Raw genomic sequence first — 19,428 nt, forward strand, 5'->3', positions numbered from 1 at the left:
AATTTCAGCGCACCGGCTACATTTTTAAAGATAATTCACGTTGTACATATATAAGCCGCACTTGTATACAAGCCGCAGGTTTCCGTGGTTACGACTAAGTAACGGTAATTGATGGACAAAATAAGAATATCGTTTCCTTCCTTATGTACTAAAAATTTAAAAGGACATTATCCCTAAAGTCTACCAAGCAGCTCCTGCGTTCAGGAAAACGATGGCGAGGAAAGATCCGGCGCTCAACGGTAATCAAGAGCGACACGTTAGCGACCCAGATGGCGCCGACGACACGAGTCGATTTACACCACGAGCCCCCAAAAAAAAAAAAAAAAAGGCGAGTTATTCCAGCAGTATCCAGTGCCCCCGGTGTTCCCGGCGTAAGCTGACACGGATTTATATTCATCCTGACCCCTGTTCTTGCTCATGCATACATTGTAACTCTTCATCACGTATTAAGTATTCATGGACTCGTCTGACGAGAGCACTGTTGGGTTTTGTTTTTTGTTTTTTTTCCTTCTTCTGCCTCCTCATTTTCTTTTCCACTGGAATTGTATGCTAATCCCACTTTGCCAAGGAATAATAAGCAGGCTCGGCGATGAGTTCTGGTCCAAGGTGTCACCTCTGAGATGGGGGGGGTTGAGGGGGGACGGGGGAGTGTGTGAGTTGAATTCTGGTGGGCGAGTCGGAAGGTGCAGTGACGCGGGGTGACCAGGGTGGAGCAGTGTTGAGCCGTGTGTGTGTGGCTGTCGTCGTTCATTTGAGGAGAGATTTAAAAAAAAAAAGAAAGGTTTGATAACTTGAGGAGGCTTCATGCTGACGTGACGACTTCACGGTGAATGACAAACACTAGATGAACACTGAGCACCTGGAATAGACGTGAATTATTCTCATTTTAAAACCAAAATCTTTCAAATTAAAATGTTGCCGTCGATGGACGAATGGATGTCGACGATGATACACAGACTTCCAATGACATTAAAAGTGACACAAATTAATGGACGTTTAATTCTCCCGGTTACAGTTCAGTGAATACAAATTGTGTTCTGCTACCAAAACTAATACAAGATTGTAGCCCCTTGTGTTAATGACTTTGACTACCGGTCTTAATACTACGGTCTAAAAACGAGCATTTTGTATTACAAAAGTACGTTTTTTTTTAAGTAAGGTCAAACCCTTGCTGGAGCCAAGCTCTCAAGCAGACGCTATTCCATGCAGATTTTTCTCTTTTTGATAGTTAGTGAAGGTCTGTTGAGCCACAGTAGTATTACTCATCGTGTCACCATATTATTACTCAGGGAGTCACCGTAGTATTACTAAGGGAGTCATCGTAGTATTACTCAGCGGGTCACAGTAGTATTACTCAGCGAGTCATCGTAGTATTACTCAGCAGGTCACCGTGGTATAACTCTGCGATTCACTGAAGTGTTACTCAGCGAGTCACTGTAGTATTACTCAGCGAGTCACAGTAGTATTACTCAGCGAGTCACCATAGTATTACTCAGCGATTCCCCATAGTATTACTCAGCGAGTCACTTTAGTGTTACTCAGCGAGTCATCGTAGTATTACTCAGCGAGTCCCCGTAGTATTACTCAGCGAGTCACTTTAGTGTTACTCAGCGAGTCATCGTAGTATTACTCAGCGAGTCACCGTAGTATTTCTCAGCAAATCACACTAGTATTACTCAGGGAGTCATCTTAGTATTACTCAGAGTTACCGTAGTATTACTCAGCGAGTCACTTTAGTGTTACTCAGAGAGTCATCGTAGTATTACTAAGCGAGTCACCGTAGTATTTCTCAGCAATTCACACTAGTATTACTCAGGGAGTCATCTTGGTATTACTCAGAGTTGCCGTAGTATTACTCAGCGAGTCACTTTAGTGTTACTCAGAGAGTCACCGTAGTATTGCTCAGGGAGTCACTTTAGTGTTACTCAGCGAGTCACTGTAGTATTACTTTTACTTTTAATTCTACTGCTACTTCTATGACAAATTCTTCTTCTTTTCTCCTTTTTTCCTTCTCCACAACATTTTTCACTTTATATTATCATTTCAACTGTTTCCACTCATTTTTACTTTGAATACTAATACTTCATAACATTTCACTTTACTTCTTGACAGGCAATTGTTCTAGTTTGTGTTTATAATTCAAAGTCAGTTTGTTTGTGTTCAGTTGTGTCATCGTTACAATACCCTTCACTTGTTGGTAGCAGACGCATGTAAAGTCATATGTTCAGTCACCTTGAGATCTTTGTTCATATTGAACACGTGTTTCTTCTACAGTTGTGTCGTCTTTGTGTAGAACCTTCTTCGTTTAACCTTGAATTCTTCTGGACATTCTTCTCACCAACTCTGACAATAATAAAGAGTGTTTTCTTTTTTTTTCGTCTCGCCCACAGATCGCGTTCTCGCAGCACAGCAACTTCATGGACCTGGTGCAGTTCTTCGTCACGTTTTTCAGGTGAGCTGTCGCCGTCGTGTGCGTCTGTGTGTGTCTGTGTGTGTGTCTGTGTGTACGTCTATGTGTGCGTTTCCAAGTAAAACTGCATTGATGGATCGCCCGATGTCGCTTCCGGGAACGCGGGAGCAATTACGATGAAGGAGAAGTCATGCAGCTACTAGCTTGCGTCACGCTTAGACACACCAGCGTTGCACTTGTTCTGTTCTTTGACTGTTCTGTTTTTTTTCGTCACAAAAGGCCTAAAGCAAGTGTCCGACTCAAGGCCAGCCGGGCGAGTCATTGCATGTAGCTCTCTGGGTGGTTGACTAAAAATCAAAGTAGATTAATGTTCAATTGTACTTCCAAAAAGTATGAAACTGATATTAGAGGATTTTTTGTGTTGGGTAAGGGTTAAGGTGATGCATTTTCCTTGATTTTCTGGAACTCCTGTTGTGTTCTCAGTTTTATCTTGACCTTTAAAGTATATATTTTATTGAGTATTGTTTTGATTATTTAAGCGCTTTGTGACCTTGGTCTGGAAAAGCGCTATACAAATAAAAATTACTTACTTACTTACTTACACACAAAGATATATTGAGTTTTAGTTCAGGAAAACAATACTACGCTCATACTTCCGAACATACTGTTGGACACTTAACCTTGTTTCCTAAAAGATTTCGGCCTTTCGTGGGATTGGGTTTTGGTCGCACACTGGTGAAGAAGAAGTAGAAGGAGAAGAAGGAGAAGGAGAATAAGAAGAAGAAAAAAAGAAGAAAAGTATAAAGAATAATAAGAGAAAAAGGAAAAGGAAACTAAGAAGAAAAATAAAAGGAAGAAGGACAAGAAACACGCACAATCACACACTGATGGGAGTAGGCTGCGACCCAGCGCCCCAGCTCTACCATTAGGAGCCATCAGGGTAAAGTGTCTTTCTCAGGGACACAATGCCACAAACTCATCCGGAGCTGGGATTGAACCCGCAACCTCTTAGACCGCGAGCAACCACTCCACCATCTAAGCTATGACGGCGGGAGTAGGCCGCAATGCAGCTCCTCTCGCAGTTTCTCGCTCAACAACACAATCATACCCGGACCTGGGGGTTGAGACCTGCAACTTCTTCCAGCCACCAGCCTACGACATGACTCAAACGCTTGCTGGAGCCAAGGTCCCAAGCGAACGCCCAGTATTCACTAGGGTCCGTAAAGTTGCGATTGAATTGTTCTTCGTTTTTTTTTTTTTTTAGGGAGACTTTCTTCTCCTGCTTCAAACACGTCTTGACAGTGATGCAGCTCAGATGAGTCTCGAAGTTTTTAACGTCTAATCCCTGTTTGCTTCAAGGGGGTGGGTGCGGGGGTCCCGGGGCGCCGCTCATATTGTTGGGGGGACGACAGAGATGCTAATTAACGTGAAAACGGCTTCGCCACTTTCACTGCGTCTTAATCTTCCTCTCTCACTCGCGAGTGTTTTGACTTTCTCGGCGCTGACGCTGCCTGCGGGGACGGATGAAGGTGGAGCCTCGCTGTTATCTGCAGCGCCAGCACAGACCCCCGCCCTCCCCCAACACCCCCAACACCATCACCAGCAACACCACCCGTGAGCCTTCTCCAGCCACGGGAAACAATCCTTTCTCTTTCACTCTAAAGTCCAACAGGAGACTCTTTATGACGAACTGGGCAGATTTTTAATATGTTTGTCCCTCGCTTGAATAATGTTTGTTTATAATTGATATATATATATATATATATATATAATATATCTTCAATTTCATCGTTGACCCAGGTTAAACTTTTCTAAAGAGAATTTTCACGTCAATGTTGTAAAGGGTCTTCTATACTGTTAATTGAAATGAAGAACAAAAAAATGAGGAAACATATTAAGGAGGTAAAATTAATAAATAAATTGTTTTTATTATTCATTATTAGTTTTCCATGTATTATATTATAATGAATACAAAATAATAAATAATAATAATAATAAAAAAACAATTCATTGAGTTATACTAAAAGTTATATATAAGTGATGAATGAAAATAATGATGTACTGAAATAGATATTTTGAGTTATAATTGCAGTAATAAATAAAAATAATACAGACCTAAAAAAAATATCAAGTTATAATTGTAGTTGAACTAGTAATAAAAACAAACAATGATATACTGAAATAAATATTTTGAGTTATAATTGTAGTTGAACTAGTAATAAAAACAAACAATGATATACTGAAATAAATATTTTGAGTTATAATTGTAGTTGAACTAGTAATAAATAAAAATAATAAAGACCTGAAACAAATATCAAGTTATAACAATACTTTAACTACTAATAAATAATGAAAAATAATAAAGACCTAAAACAAATATCAAGTTATAATAGTTTAACTAGTAATAAATAAAAATAAGGATGTACTGAAATAAATATTTTGAGTTATAATTGTAGTTGAACTAGTAATAAATAACAATAATAAAGACCTGAAACAAATATCTTAAGTTATAACTACAGTTGAACTAGTAATAAATAACAATAATAAAGACCTGAAACAAATATCTTAAGTTATAACTACAGTTGAACTAGTAATAAATAACAATAATAAAGACCTGAAACAAATATCTTAAGTTATATCTAGAGTTGAACTAGTAATAAATAACAATAATAAAGACCTGAAACAAATATCTTAAGTTATAACTACAGTTGAACTAGTAATAAATAACAATAATAAAGACCTGAAACAAATATCTTAAGTTATAACTACAGTTGAACTAGTAATAAATAACAATAATAAAGACCTGAAACAAATATCTTAAGTTATAACTACATTTGAACTAGTAATAAATAAAAATAATAAAGACCTGAAACAAATATCTTAAGTTATAACTACATTTGAACTAGTAATAAATAACAATAATAAATCCCTGAAACAAATATCTTAAGTTATAACTACAGTTGAACTAGTAATAAATAAAAATAATAAAGACCTGAAACAAATATCAAGTTATAACAATAGTTTAACTACTAATAAATAATAAAAAAGAATAAAGACCTAAAACGAATATCAAGTTATAATAATAGTGTAACTAGAAATAAAGAAAAATAATGATATACTAAAACAAATAATTTTAGTTATAATTGTAGTTGAACTAGTAATAAATAACAATCATAAATACCTGAAACAAATATCTTAATTTATAACTACAGTTGAACTAGTAATGAATACAAATAACGATATACTAAGAATAAATATTTTGACTTGTAATTACAGTTGAACTAGTAATAAATCAAAATAATAAAGAAATTAAACAAATATCTTAATTTATAACTACAGTTAAACTAGTAATACATAACAATAATAAAGACCTAAAACAAATATCTTGACTTATAATTACAGTTGAACTACTAATAAATAACAATAATAAAGACCTGAAACAAATATCTTGACTTATAACTACAGTTGAACTACTAATAAATAACAATAATAAAGACCTTAAGCAAATATCGTCCCCTCCTGCTTCAGTCAAAGATCCCCTCATAGCCAGACATGATAAATCAAATGAAGATACTGTAAAAAAAAGAATCCGACTGATGTATTTAATCACGGTTGTGCTCGTGACGCCCTGAAGCGCGGCACTATAACCCCCCTCGACTCCCGTCACTCGGGTGAGACCTGAGCGACGTCGACCCCGAGTGTGATACCCTCGGCGGCGCCGCACACTCTGCGCTCCGTCGCTCGCCGGTGTTTGTACACACATGTCAGGCCGCGTGACCGTCGGCGTGTCAACAACTGCTTGAGTGACGCGTGACTGACAGCAGCAGCAGCACTTCTTCTTCTTCTTCATCATCCACTCTCTGTGAAGAACTAGTTCCTGTTGAGTCGACGTCCTCTCGTACCTGCGCCCCACCTTCATGTGTTGACTGACAGGACATTTCTTCTTCTGCGTCCTCCCCCCCGGGGGGCGAGCGGGGGAGACATCACCGACGATCATCCCAACCTTTTTTTCTGTTTGTCCTCAGGGAGCTCAGCGAGGCTCCATCTTTTCTTGTCTTTTATTACCCTCTCTTCTGTCCATTTGCCCCCCCTCCCCCCTCCCGGTCAACCTCTTCTTATTCAAGGCACATTTTTAACATCTTCATCCTTCTCCCCTGCCTCGCCCTCCTTGGCGCCTCTCTTTCTCCCTCTCTTTCTTCCTCCTCTCATCGTCTCCTCCGCCGACCTCATGCTCCACTTGTTTCTCGCATGCTTGAGCGGCGCTCTCCTCGCACCCGACCTCTTTGTCGGGGTCATCGGCGAGAAAGATACGAGTCAAAGATGAACAGATGGAAGAAAACCCCTCCCTGGGCTAAAGCGTCCTCCCCGACGCGTCCACCAGGAGCTTGAAAGCTGCATCGGGTTAATAATAAATGAGGCGAAGCACTTCGGATTGACGAGGTGTGTCCTCCTCCCTTCTTTCTTTCTCTCTCTCTCTCTCTCTCGCTCACCTGTAATGAGCAGGGAGGAGAGGAGCGAGGGATGAGCGCGAGGCCACGAAGGCCGTTCAAGGGATTCCCGAGAGGAGGAAGAAACACTTCCATCCTCGCTTAGTTAATTCTGTCTTTTATCAGGGATGATAAGCGGGTCGTTCCGCCGATCACAGCTTTTTCTAAACACTTTCATGTATTTGTTATTATTAATCTTGCTCTTTTCAGTGTAACCCATGTGTTAGTTTTCACTGACGCAAGAAATGACGCCTGGATTTATTTTAATGAATGTTTTTATGATGTGAAAACTATAATTTGTATTATAAATGTTCTAATTTGTGCTTTTATTTAGGTGCAGATTTACAGAATTCAGTTTTAAAACTTCTAAATTAAACATAAAAAAACATGAGTAACATTTGTAATATTATATATATATATATATATATATATATATATATATATATATATATATATATATGTTCAAAAATGGTTTGATTGAAAATGTACTTGATTATACTTCATATTTGGATTATACTTAATTATACTTTATATTTGATATTTGGATTATACTTGATACTTGATTATATTTGATATTTGGATTATACTTGATACTTGATTATACTTTATATTTGGATTATACTTGATTATACTTCATATTTGATATCTGGATTATACTTGATTATACTTCATATTTGGATTATAATTGAGACTTGATTATACTTGATATTTAGATTATACTTAGAACTTGATTGTACTTGTAAAATGAGTACAAAAATATACTGTATATTGCTAAAACAAATTGAGATAAAAAAAAAAAACTAGCAGTAAATTAAGAAAACAAACAAAACTACAAGAAAAAAATGAGTTCAGCTGCAAGAAAAGCATTCAGGTTAAAATTATTCACTTTTCTTCACATTCGAAAAAAAAAAAGTCTCTTTTCTAATTTGTGTTGCGAAGTTGATCTTAAAATACCCCAAAAATGGCCTGCTTGAGACCATGGCTCCTGCAAGAATGTCAAAGATCTGCTGTCAATGATCCCAGAATATTTAAGGGGTTCATGGTATAAATAATTGATTTTAGCAAATCAATTTATACTTTTAAAGACAAGGGTATCTGGTAAATTACAATAGGTCTAAAGAGTAAACGGCTGAGTTCAGCTGCAACTGTTAGCGACGAGCTAAGCTAGCAAGAAAAGCATTCAGGTTAAAATTATTCACTTTTCTTCACATTCGAAAAAATTCGGATAAATTACATTAAATGAGGAAATAAATAGAATTTTGTTTAAAATAAAATACAATTTCCTGATTAATATTTAAGGAACTTATTGTATATAATAAAAACTTTAATTCAGTTTTATATTTTCGAGACCTTGAAATAAACACTGACACTGCTGGACTATGTTGTCAGAGTAAATGAGGCGACATATTTATATTCATTTAAGTTATAATAGTTTAACATATCAAAACCAAGACGAGGTAGGACCTGCTAAAAGAAGATACAATTATCTCTTTAATGTTCTTCATCAAACTTTCACGTGAGGATTCTTAAGAGTAGCACGATTCCCACATTTTATTCCTTCCTTCAAAAAGATTCCAGAACGAGGCGGCGTGTCTGGCTTTTTCAAAGGCTGCGAGGTTTGGAAATGGAAAAGACATGTAACAAGAGAAAAAGGAAAATGACATTTTTTTCCTGGTCTCATGACCCACATCTTAGAAGAACCGAAGCCGTCGTAGAAAAGTGCTGAAAAATACGTCTCGTAATTTTACTACCACGTATAAATGGATCCTAAAGAAAAGGCAAGAAGATATATATATATATTGTAAAGTAGTCATTGTTAAGCTATTATATCGGATTATTCCTTTGATTTTTTTAAACGGTCAGATTTGGGCATCAAATGCCTTCATGTAATCCAGATTAAACGGCGTGATTCATGGGTTTGGTTGGCCATTAGAACAGATTGTATCCGGCTGGAGACGAGGTTGAATAATACAGTTTGTTCGTTACAACCCACATTAAAAAAAAAGTATAAATAAAAATGTAAACACAAAGAAGTCAGAAATGTTCTGTTTATTATTTATATTTATACTTTTAAATACATTAATTATTATATGCAATATTTAAAACGTTATTTATTAATTAGCTTTATACTATATATTATATTTATACTTTTTATATATACATTCATTCTGCCGTGTTTTTAACGGTTGCCAAGCAACGAAATTGCGTTGCCAGTTTCACTGCTGTGTTTTTTGTGCGATGACAATAAAAGAAAGTCTAAAGATAACTCCTGGTGAGATGTTCATATTTGGCACCTTGTTATCACTTAATCAAAGGTGGCCCTCCTGGGGAAAAAAAGTATGAAGTATTAGTCAACGCTAACGCTAGCTTCAATGTTGCTTCAAAGAAAGTCGCCTTAAAGTTTTGAGCCTTTTGTCATTTTTTAATCTGACAATACAAAGAACTAAATGGATGAAGACAATCTTATTGGAATTATTTAACTTTTGACCTTGAAACAACAAAAATCAATAACAAATTTCCATGGCATGAAATAAATAGTAGTAAAGTAGTAGTAAAGTAAATAAAGTAGATTTTCTAAATAACCGGGAAAAATGTCGCTAATTTAAGTAGTCACTTGTTTTAACTAGACTTTTTTTTATTTTAATCCGAGAATTTGAAGCATTTTTTGTAGATTAACCAGTAGCGACTGAATAGTCAACTCTGTTTCTACTTGCGTACGGAATAAATGGGAAAAGACTAGAACAGGTTGTGCTAGGATTGAAATCCAAGACCGTGAGATCGATGTGAAGCTAAAGTCTGAGGTGGTTGGACATCAACACGAACCTCTGATCTCAGAGTGAAGGATATTCAAACAGCCTTGAGCCATCAGCGGGTCTTTTTCCCGCCGCTAATGTTCAGACCTTTTCCATTTTCTTTGGCGGTTTCGGAGGAGAGCCCTCGGGATATAGGGTTTGGCTGGATTTCCCCACCGCGGAGTATAAATGCCAGCAGTAGCCGGGCGGACGGATTAGCATTCAGTCGACTGAGGACGTTTGTGCCCCGCGGTTGTTGTCTTTGCTGTCAGGTTAACCCAAAGACATGCGAATGCTCACCTTTTCGGCAGCCGATGTTTCACGATGAATCCTGCTCTCGCTGGTTAGTCGTTCCGCTTCTAACCACACCAACGCAAAGAGCTACTCAATAACCAACGTCGACACTTTCACTGCTGATCTCAGACTTTCGCACCACTTCGTTCGAAGCGCGGTAGCACCTGAAAGCATAGGCGTGAAACGGTAATTGATAGCGGCGCCTTACATGAGCTCCGCCTGGTTTTTCTTCTCGCCGCCGCATCCATCTGTATCGATGTTGTGGAGCCATCTCCAGACCCTGCCGTCTCCGCTTATCTCGCAACCTTTCATCCTCCGTCTCTTCTTGTGTCCTGTCTTTTTTTAGACGGCGCTGACTTTAGTCCCGCTCTTATCTTCCCCTCGTCTCCTACCCCTTTGCCATCGCTGTCAATTTCCATTCCTATCTTTGTCTTCACCTCTCCTTCTCCTCTTGTCCTTTCCACTGCGCCGCCCCCCCCCGTGCTCTCCCACCCTGCTGAGACCTTTGATGTGAGGCCGATATGTGTTCATCAGCTCGCCCCGGCGCTCTTTTTGGCAGCACATGAATGGAGCCGGGCAGGTGGACGGATGGACTACTTCAGCCTTTCAAAGCTGTTTCCATCTGACTTTATGGAGTGGACTCGACTCATAAAGTCCCACAATGCACTGGGAAAAATGACAGAGACCAAATGAACCTTTACACTTAAAATTGCCCCGGGTGGTTAAAAAGCTAATTGGTGGTAGGGGCCCAGAGGTAGGTCGTTTTCTGGCCCCTTGATCAAGGTGACCCGGTGGCTGAAAACAAAAAATTGTTCGTCAAGGTGAACGACCCCCGACACTGCATATGTATTTCTGGAAGCCAGGTTGGAAGCAAGAGCATAGACCTACAAAGTTGTCCTCTTTAACATCTCATGGACATCGGACTCGGACCGGATTGGCAGACCGTGGTGTTGGTCCCCCTTTTTAAGAATGGAGGTCGTAGGGTGTAACCATAGGGGGATCCAACTCCTGAGCTTCCATGGAAAAGTCTATTTTGGGGTCAAGGGTAGGCCAACCTTGGATCAAGGAGTTGCAATGTGGTTTTTGCTCAGGTCGTGGGACCATGGATCAGCTCTCTGGATCCTTTAGGGTTCCTCGGAGTATGCCCAACCTGTTGTGGATCTGAAGAAGGCATTGGACTTTGTCCCTCCTGGATTCCCCCGAAATTAGTTGGAAAGAACCAAACACAAAAAAGGAACCAGTACTCCTTCTGGAATTATCGTTTTATATTGTTCATTGGATTAGAAGAGTTTAATTTACTAACCTTAATAAGTGGTTCCGCCTCAAAGTAAGAAGGTTGCCAGTTCACTTCCAGGTCGGTGTGACCTCTTGTGTGGAGTTTGTATGTTCTCCCCGTGTTGCGTGGGTTTACTCCTGGAACTCCGGTTTCCTCCCACAGTCCAAATACAAACAGAGGTTGATTGAGAACAAGGGGAAATTGTCCATAGGTATGAGTGTGTTTGTGAATGGTTGTGTGTCTTTGTGTGTCCTGAGACAGAGTGGCGTCCTGTCCAGGGTGTCCCCTGCCTCATGCCCGAAGAAACTGGAATAGACTCCACCCCCTTCGAAACCCCCATAAGGGTTAAGTGGCTAAAAAATTAAGGAATAAGTGGTTCCATGAGTCAAGTTTTCATCTCAAATTCTTGTTAAAGTCAGAAAAGAGGTGCTTGTTTACACACATTTTTGTCAGGATTCTATTGTGTAACATCCCGGTGCTCGTCACCAGCCAGTTGTTGACACGGACCTCGCGGTGGGGGGAGAAAATATAAATAAATAAACCCGTGAGCCAGGAAGCCGCGAGGAACGCTGACAGGAAATCAGTGTGAGGCCTGACAGTTGGGAATGAAGTTCAGATCGCTGGGGATGTCGGCTGTGATGTGAGATGGCACACAGACGGAAAAGGACAAACTCATTTCTCTCACACGTTCTCAGTTGTTGTTCGGTTTTTGTTTTTTTTTCCGTCGTCGTCGTTTCACAGCTTTCGCAAGGTGCGAGTGTGAAAACCAGCACCTCATGTCCTCGACGCATCGAGGTGTTCCATCATGACGTGGAAGGACTCCCGGGCGATTTGATACATACTTCACTTAACTTAACTTGATTATACTTTATATTTGGATTATACTTGATTATACTTGATATTTAGATTATACTTGATTATACTTCATATTTGGATTATACTTGATTATACTTCATATTTGGATTATACTTGATTATACTTCATATTTGGATTATAATTGATACTTGATTATACTTGATATTTGATATCTGGATTATACTTGAGTATACTTCATATTTGGATTATAATTGATACTTGATTATACTTTATATTTGGATTATACTTGATTATACTTCATATTTGGATTATACTTGATTATACTTGATATTTAGATTATACTTGATTATACTTCATATTTGGATTATAATTGATACTTGATTATACTTGATATTTATATTATACTTGATTATACTTGATATTTGATATCTGGATTATACTTGATTATACTTCATATTTGGATTATACTTGAGTATACTTCATATTTGGATTATACTTGATTATACTTGATATTTGATATCTGGATTATAATTGATTATACTTTATATTTGGATTATACTTGATTATACTTCATATTTGGATTATACTTGATTATACTTCATATTTGGATTATAATTGATACTTGATTATACTTGATATTTGATATCTGGATTATACTTGAGTATACTTCATATTTGGATTATAATTGATACTTGATTATACTTTATATTTGGATTATACTTGATTATACTTGATATTTGATATCTGGATTATACTTGAGTATACTTCATATTTGGATTATAATTGATACTTGATTATACTTGATATTTAGATTATACTTAGAACTTGATTGTACTTGTAAAATGAGTACAAAAATATACTGTATATTGCTAAAACAAGTTGAGATAAAAAAAACAAGCAGTAAATTAAGAAAACAAACAAAAACTACAAGAAAAAACACAAAAAAAAAACAAGTCTCTTTTCGAATTTGTGTTGCGAAGTTGATCTTAAAATACCCCAAAAATGGCCTGCTTGAGACCTTGGCTCCTGCAAGAATGTCAAAGATCTGCTGTCAATGATCCCAGAATATTTAAGGGGTTCATGGTATAAATAATTGATTTTAGCAAATCAATTTATACTTTTAAAGACAAGGGTATCTGGTAAATTACAATAGGTCTAAAGAGTAAACGGCTGAGATAAGCCAAATACTTTACCGGTGAAGTACACAACTTTGATTTTAAGCCGTGCTAAAGGTGAACCTCGGGGTAGTCGACGGCAAGAATACACCAAGAAAATCTGTTAATATATATGTGATATGTGTTCGATTTTAAATTCCAAATAAATTCCAAACGTATTATTACTCATAAATAATCTTTATATCCTGTTTATTTGGTAAAATCTTTAGCTGCCATGTTGGATTCTTCTTTCTCAGCAGAATTAATGTTGCGCCAGATTTTCTTGGTTATTCCTCGTAATTTTCCTTTTCTAATCCGTCCTCTTCATTGAGCACTTTTTTTTCTTTTCGACTCATCTCTGCATTTGTTTATCCGCAGCTGTTTCCTGTCGCTGCTCCTGGTCGCCGCTGTGGTGTGGAAGATAAAACAAAGCTGCTGGGCGTCACGGCGGCGAGAGGTAAGCCTGTTATCCACCCACAAACAAAAAAACAAATCTTGTCTGCTAAAGTGCTCAATAATGAATCCGGAGGTTGTTATTAGCAACGCCACGAGAATTGCTTCCTTTTAATGTTTTTGTTTTTCCAAGACGTAGCCGAAGCCAACGAGGCGGAAGCTTCACTGCATATACTGACAAACGTTTCTTAAACTTGTTTAATCATTTATTTTTTGCTAATTTTCCAATATACAGTATATAAAGCTTCACTGCATATACTGACAAACGTTTCTTAAACTTGTTTAATCATTTATTTTTTGCTAATTTTCCAATATACAGTATATAAAGATCCACAGATATGGGCCATGATAGCTTTAAGACTCTACTCTGTTGATTTCTGTCCAAGAAGAACTAAAGGAAAACTCGAGGGTCCAAGAGGCTGATTTGATAAACTTGTATCCGTCAAAAAGCTGAAAGTTGAGTCCTTTAAAAAGCTGGATTTTACACAGAAAAAAATGACAGTATTTCACATTTTTTTGATCACAGATACACTGCAAAAAACTGAAGTCCAAGAAAATGCTTGTTTGTTTTGTTTCAAAGATTTTTTTTTCACTTTATGATGAATAAGGGTTATTTTAAAGCTAAGAAAACAAGAATAATCACCATAGTAAGTATATTATTGAAATGAAAATTCTGCTGCAGTTTCTTATACATTTCTAAAAACAAGAATAATGTCAAAACGCTAAACAAGAGATTAAGATTCAGGTGTCCATCTTGTTCTTGAAATAAGGCTTTTTTAAGGACTTGTCATTTGAATGTGACTTGAAAGAAGACTTACCTTATATTTTATTTTTTTAAGATTTTTCGTTTGGATTTAGTATTAGGAAAATAGTATAAAACTTCTAAGCAACTACTCATACAAGTCCAACACCTGGCCTCACCACGAATACTCGTCTTCTTTGATTTAAAACCGCCATGATTTACTGCCGCTTGTCAGAAGAGACAAGATCTCATGAGTTCACCGAGTGTGGACTCCCTTTGTCCTGACAACACGAACAGAGGCTCGCGCAGGTTTGTTTGTCCCGATCTGACAGCGTTCACAATAGCTCAGCCTCTCCTCGCACGACTCGTTCTTGTCTCTGCGTCTGCATTTTATTTGAGTCTTTTCAGGCGGATCTTTACCTCAAAACTGCGTCCGTGCTCACCTTTCTTTACCTCTGGAATCGCTTCGACGATAAAAAATGGTTTGATAGTGTTTGCATTTTTTTAAACATACTTTTGAAGTTTTTAAATATAATTCAGTTGTTTTGTTGTGTTTCGCAACGTGTCGGCTTGATTTAAAAAACAAAAGTTATGGTTGTTCAACTGGAAATAACTGTTTTCAACTTCTTGGTAAAATATTGATTAATAGTCACTAATAATCTACAGTTATTGTGCTTTATTTAGTGTTTGATTAGTAATAAAAGGATAAATTAGAGCCGAAAACAAACTCAAGTTTGTCGACCGCAGGCTCTTATTAACTTAAATGTAAATCAGGTGATAATCCAACAACCTGAGAGGTTTAATTTCAGCGTTATGTCAACGTTATGGCACCTCCGGGCTTCAAAACCCGCCGCGTTCCTTGTCCTTCCTTGGTTTTGACTCTGATCAGCCGCACAATGTCACACGTTTACACGTAGGTTTCGTCGTCTCTCGCTTCTTTAAAGGTCGGCCCGGGTGGGAAAAACGTCTCTGGGTCACAGGGAGGTCACAATGTCGGCTAGCGATCTCGTCGGATAGATTATAGAGTATCTGCCCTTAACTGTCGTGGAGAGATGTGAGGGGCTTAGCTCTGTTTCAAGGATACTTGAGAATTTCACTCAACTTTTTGGTGCTGAGCTGTCACTCGAGATTTGTACTCATTCACTGTATTTGTTCGAATAAAGGAAGAGACGTTTTTCCCCTTTGGGGAAGACAACGTGAAATACATTTGTTTTGCATAAAAGACTGTATCGTTGTGTATTTAGGGTGTATTTACTTCAACCCATTGTTGAAATATACAAACAATTAAACACAAAATGAACACTGATTTTGACCATAGTATTGTTTAGGAAAAAACTGGGAGGTAAAGAAGTAGAAACCTGGAAATATAATAATAATTAAAAATATTTTTCTTTGCATGTTCTTATCTCCTGTTTATTGGATTAGATCGATGAAGGGTAAACTGGTTCAAAAGTCGCACACATTAGATCTGTACCTGTACTATAAATGTATACACATAACTTCATGTTGCAACTTCTACACCACAAGAAACATATATATAATTAAAGTAGTTGATCGTAGTAGAAAAATAAGTTTTCGACTACAAGTTACTTCAGGTTGAACTAATGTGTTAATTTAAGCTTCTCTTAAATAGATGTTGGACTCTATTGTATCATCACTACGTGTCTGTTTGTACAAAAGTCTATTTTCATTGAAATATTGACATTAGAAAATGATCTTAAGCCCCGCCCACTGAAAACTTTTAACCACACCCACTCTTCTGTGATTGGTCAAGCATCGAGGTTGGTCACCGAATGTCATCAACCCCGGAAGTCACCATCTTCATCTCCTAAGGGACTCGTTGTATAAACAATGCGGGGCATGATTCCAGCTGGCTGGAGGAGCAGTGTAGCCATTATCACATCATTACGGACTCCGCTCTCGTAACCTCTCGTTCGCCCAGATTTCAGACATGCGAAGTCAGGAGAGTTGGTTTACACATTAGTTTGTCTTAAACACGACCTGTAAAATAGGTTTATATAGTCATCATTTTTTGCGAAGGTTTTTTCCGTCTACTCTGCTTAGTTAAAAAAAATGTGCCACGTTGTTTACGAATTCAAATTAGTCGTTACAAGCTTTTGAAGTACGGCTACGTACGGCTTGTTACGAGCGTTCTGGAACCTTGGCACCTGTTTCACCTTCATATTCGGCTTCCATGCGAGTTCTGCTGTTTGGCCTCTGTCTGAAGGTTCAAAGCTCCTCTGTGAGTCGTGACATCTCCTTTGAAGAAGCTGCAGCTGCCAGCTGGCCATAGATGGACGAAGCCACAGCGGCAATATTGTAGCAGCGAAAAATCACAGGGTTTTTGAATTCAGCAGAAGAACTCAGTGATACACTGAATTTCAGCTGGAGGAAATTGGGAGCTGTTGCTTTGTTTCTCTCTCTGCAAATTTGACTGGAATGAAGAAGCAAAAGGATTTAAATGGAGGAGACGGGCAAGGTGGCATCTACTCACGATGCAATTAGAAATATACTCTCATGCCAAGAAGGGTTGGGTTGGAAACGCTGGATAGAGAGCAGATGTTTGGATCAATTTAAACCACTTTTACTATGATTTATGATCAATATTCAGACAACAATAGCAGCAAGAAGGGCCTTTTTTGCTTTGCTGGGATGGAAACACGACTTAGGGGAGATTTAAAAGCCATGATCACGATGTTTCAGAAAAAATCTGTTATAATTTAGTTAAGTGGACAACCTTTGCTTGGTCTCAATTTTGTCTTGTCGCTAAAATCCATGGTTTTGGTCTGCCTTTCCCAGTCTTGGTTTGAAGCGTAATTTACAGCATTGGTACAGTTCGCGCACAAGTTAGAGTCCACTCCACAGAGATCTTCACTATCATCCTAATGGACTCCAAAATGATGCTGGTGTTCTTCATCTTAAATACGTAATTGTGTGTATACTTCTTTATTTTTTCTCTTTCATTTGTTGGTCTCTGTCTGGAAAAAGCCTTTAATTGCTCTAACTTTGTCTTTGGCCTTGGTATAAGGTAAGGTAAGGTAAAACTTTATTGATCGCTCAGGAGGTCTCCTTCGGGAAATTGTTTTTTACCAATAGCCAGCAATTTTTCATAAACAATAAAATAAAAAATAAAAAATAATACATAAAAAATAAAATAAGAAGAAGAACAAAAAGAGGAAGAACAAGATGACACAATCTAAGTCTAAAGATAAAGACAAAGAACATAGGTCAAAGAAAAACAGACAAAGGATACAAAGACTAACGTAGAACAGAACATCATGATACTTTTACTCCACTCCTGCACCCAAACTCAGAATTGTACAATTTAATAGCCCGAGGGATGAATGAGTCCCTGAGTCTATTTGTTTTGCACCTGGGTAGGAGCATTCGTGCTCTCATTCTACTTCTCTGCTCACTGATGACAGTGTTCAGAGGATGACTGTCATCATCCATGATGGACAGTAGTTTGTTCAGTAGTATGGTCTATTGGGCTCTGTTTGGTCAATAGTCTTTGGTCCTTGAGTGTTGGTCTTTTGGTCTTGATTTTTTGATCTTGGTTTGGTCTATTGGTCTTTGCTTGGTCTATTGGTCTTTGCTTGTTCTATAGTCTTTGGTCCTTGAGTCTTGGTCTTTTGGTCTTGATTTTTTGGTCTTGGTATTGGTTGTAGTCTATTGGTCTTGGTTTATTTTATTTAGTCTTTGGTCTATTTTTTGATTGGTCTTTTGGTATGGGTTTGGTCTATCTATCTATCCATCAATTGGTCTTTGCTTGGTCAATGGTCTTTGGACTTTTGTTTTTTTGTTTTTTTGGTCTTGGTCTTTTCATCTTGATAGTGGTTTGGTCTATTGGTCTATCTGTCTATTGGTCTTTGGACTTGCTCTTTTGTTTTTTTTGGTCTTGGGACTTTATACAGTAAATAAAAAGGGTTGAAGGATTTTTTACAACTCGTGAGATCTAGTCTTTAAAAGCTTTAGTGACATTAAAAAAGTTGAGTTAAAAAATATATATTGTGGGTATAGTGTGGGCCACATCAGACCTGCTCAATGGCCGCAAACGACCCCCATGCCAGACTTTGATTTACTCATTTACTAATTCATAAATGAAAAATATTGTTTATAATTTACACCGATGATGTTTTTTTTTTTAATATTAGCCAGCAGCATCAATCTCACCCGGGGTTCACGAGTACATCGAGGGAAATCTGGCGCTTCAGAGCCGCATCGACCCGGAGCCATCGACAAAAGGCGCTAATGTCCCTCGGCATCATCTCGGCATCACGCGAGATTTACGGCCCGAGCCCGATTGTTTTCGCCGTGACATACGCCGACAGTGTGGAGAGTTCAGGGAGACGAAGCAATGTAAACATCTCAGGATGCTCTCACATATTTATAACCCTATTACAGCAGCCCTCTCGCCCCCTCGCACCTCATCACCGCCACTTTGTCAAAGCCGTAAATACGACTGTCAGCCGAGGTGCTAAAACCAGACACTGTTTATTAAAACGGGGTCACTCCGAGCTGCCGTGGGATTGCAACTACCGGCTTGGTGCCGCATCGAGTCGCGTGGAATGGGTTTAAAAGACAGAATAAGATATTAAGCATTAGCATGATTACCCTATTTAGTTAGCAACAACACATTAAAGCGATAGTAAACACGAAATGATTCACTCGTTTTCTACTCACCCTCATGTCGACCAAGGGTTCTGGTTATTTTCAGAGTAACCCGTGTGTTTTTGGAGAAAAATTGTGTTTCCGTACGCAATATTTTTGTGATCCTTTTCCAAAAAACACACTTAAAAACATCCAAATACCCCCATAACGCTCGTCTCAAGTGTCCCACTTGTGAGTCTATATTTGAAGATTGTTTGTAGCAAAAGCTAAAAGGCTAACATGCTAACACAGACTAACGGCACCCAAAAAAATCCCTACGTTTGGTTTTTGGCAACAAAAAGTTTCGTATTTTGAGACGGGATACTCTTCGGGTAAATCTTGCGCGAGTGTAGA

The 19,428-nt window shown here is 38.1% G+C and overlaps 1 protein-coding gene across 2 annotated transcripts in view; it reads left to right on the forward strand.

The window, feature by feature from the left end:
* Positions 1–19,428, forward strand: part of atrn (attractin) — a 113,986-nt gene that overhangs the window by 51,633 nt on the left and 42,925 nt on the right. For both annotated transcript variants that reach the window (XM_087780503.1, XM_087780504.1), the window contains exons 25-26: positions 2,391–2,452; positions 13,608–13,686. In XM_087780503.1, coding sequence (XP_087636629.1) covers positions 2,391–2,452; positions 13,608–13,686 — 141 coding nt within the window. The remainder of the gene's footprint in view (positions 1–2,390; positions 2,453–13,607; positions 13,687–19,428) is intronic.

Source organism: Callionymus lyra, chromosome 18, assembly GCF_982586985.1.
Source record: "Callionymus lyra chromosome 18, fCalLyr1.hap1.1, whole genome shotgun sequence".
NCBI lineage: Eukaryota > Metazoa > Chordata > Actinopteri > Syngnathiformes > Callionymidae > Callionymus > Callionymus lyra.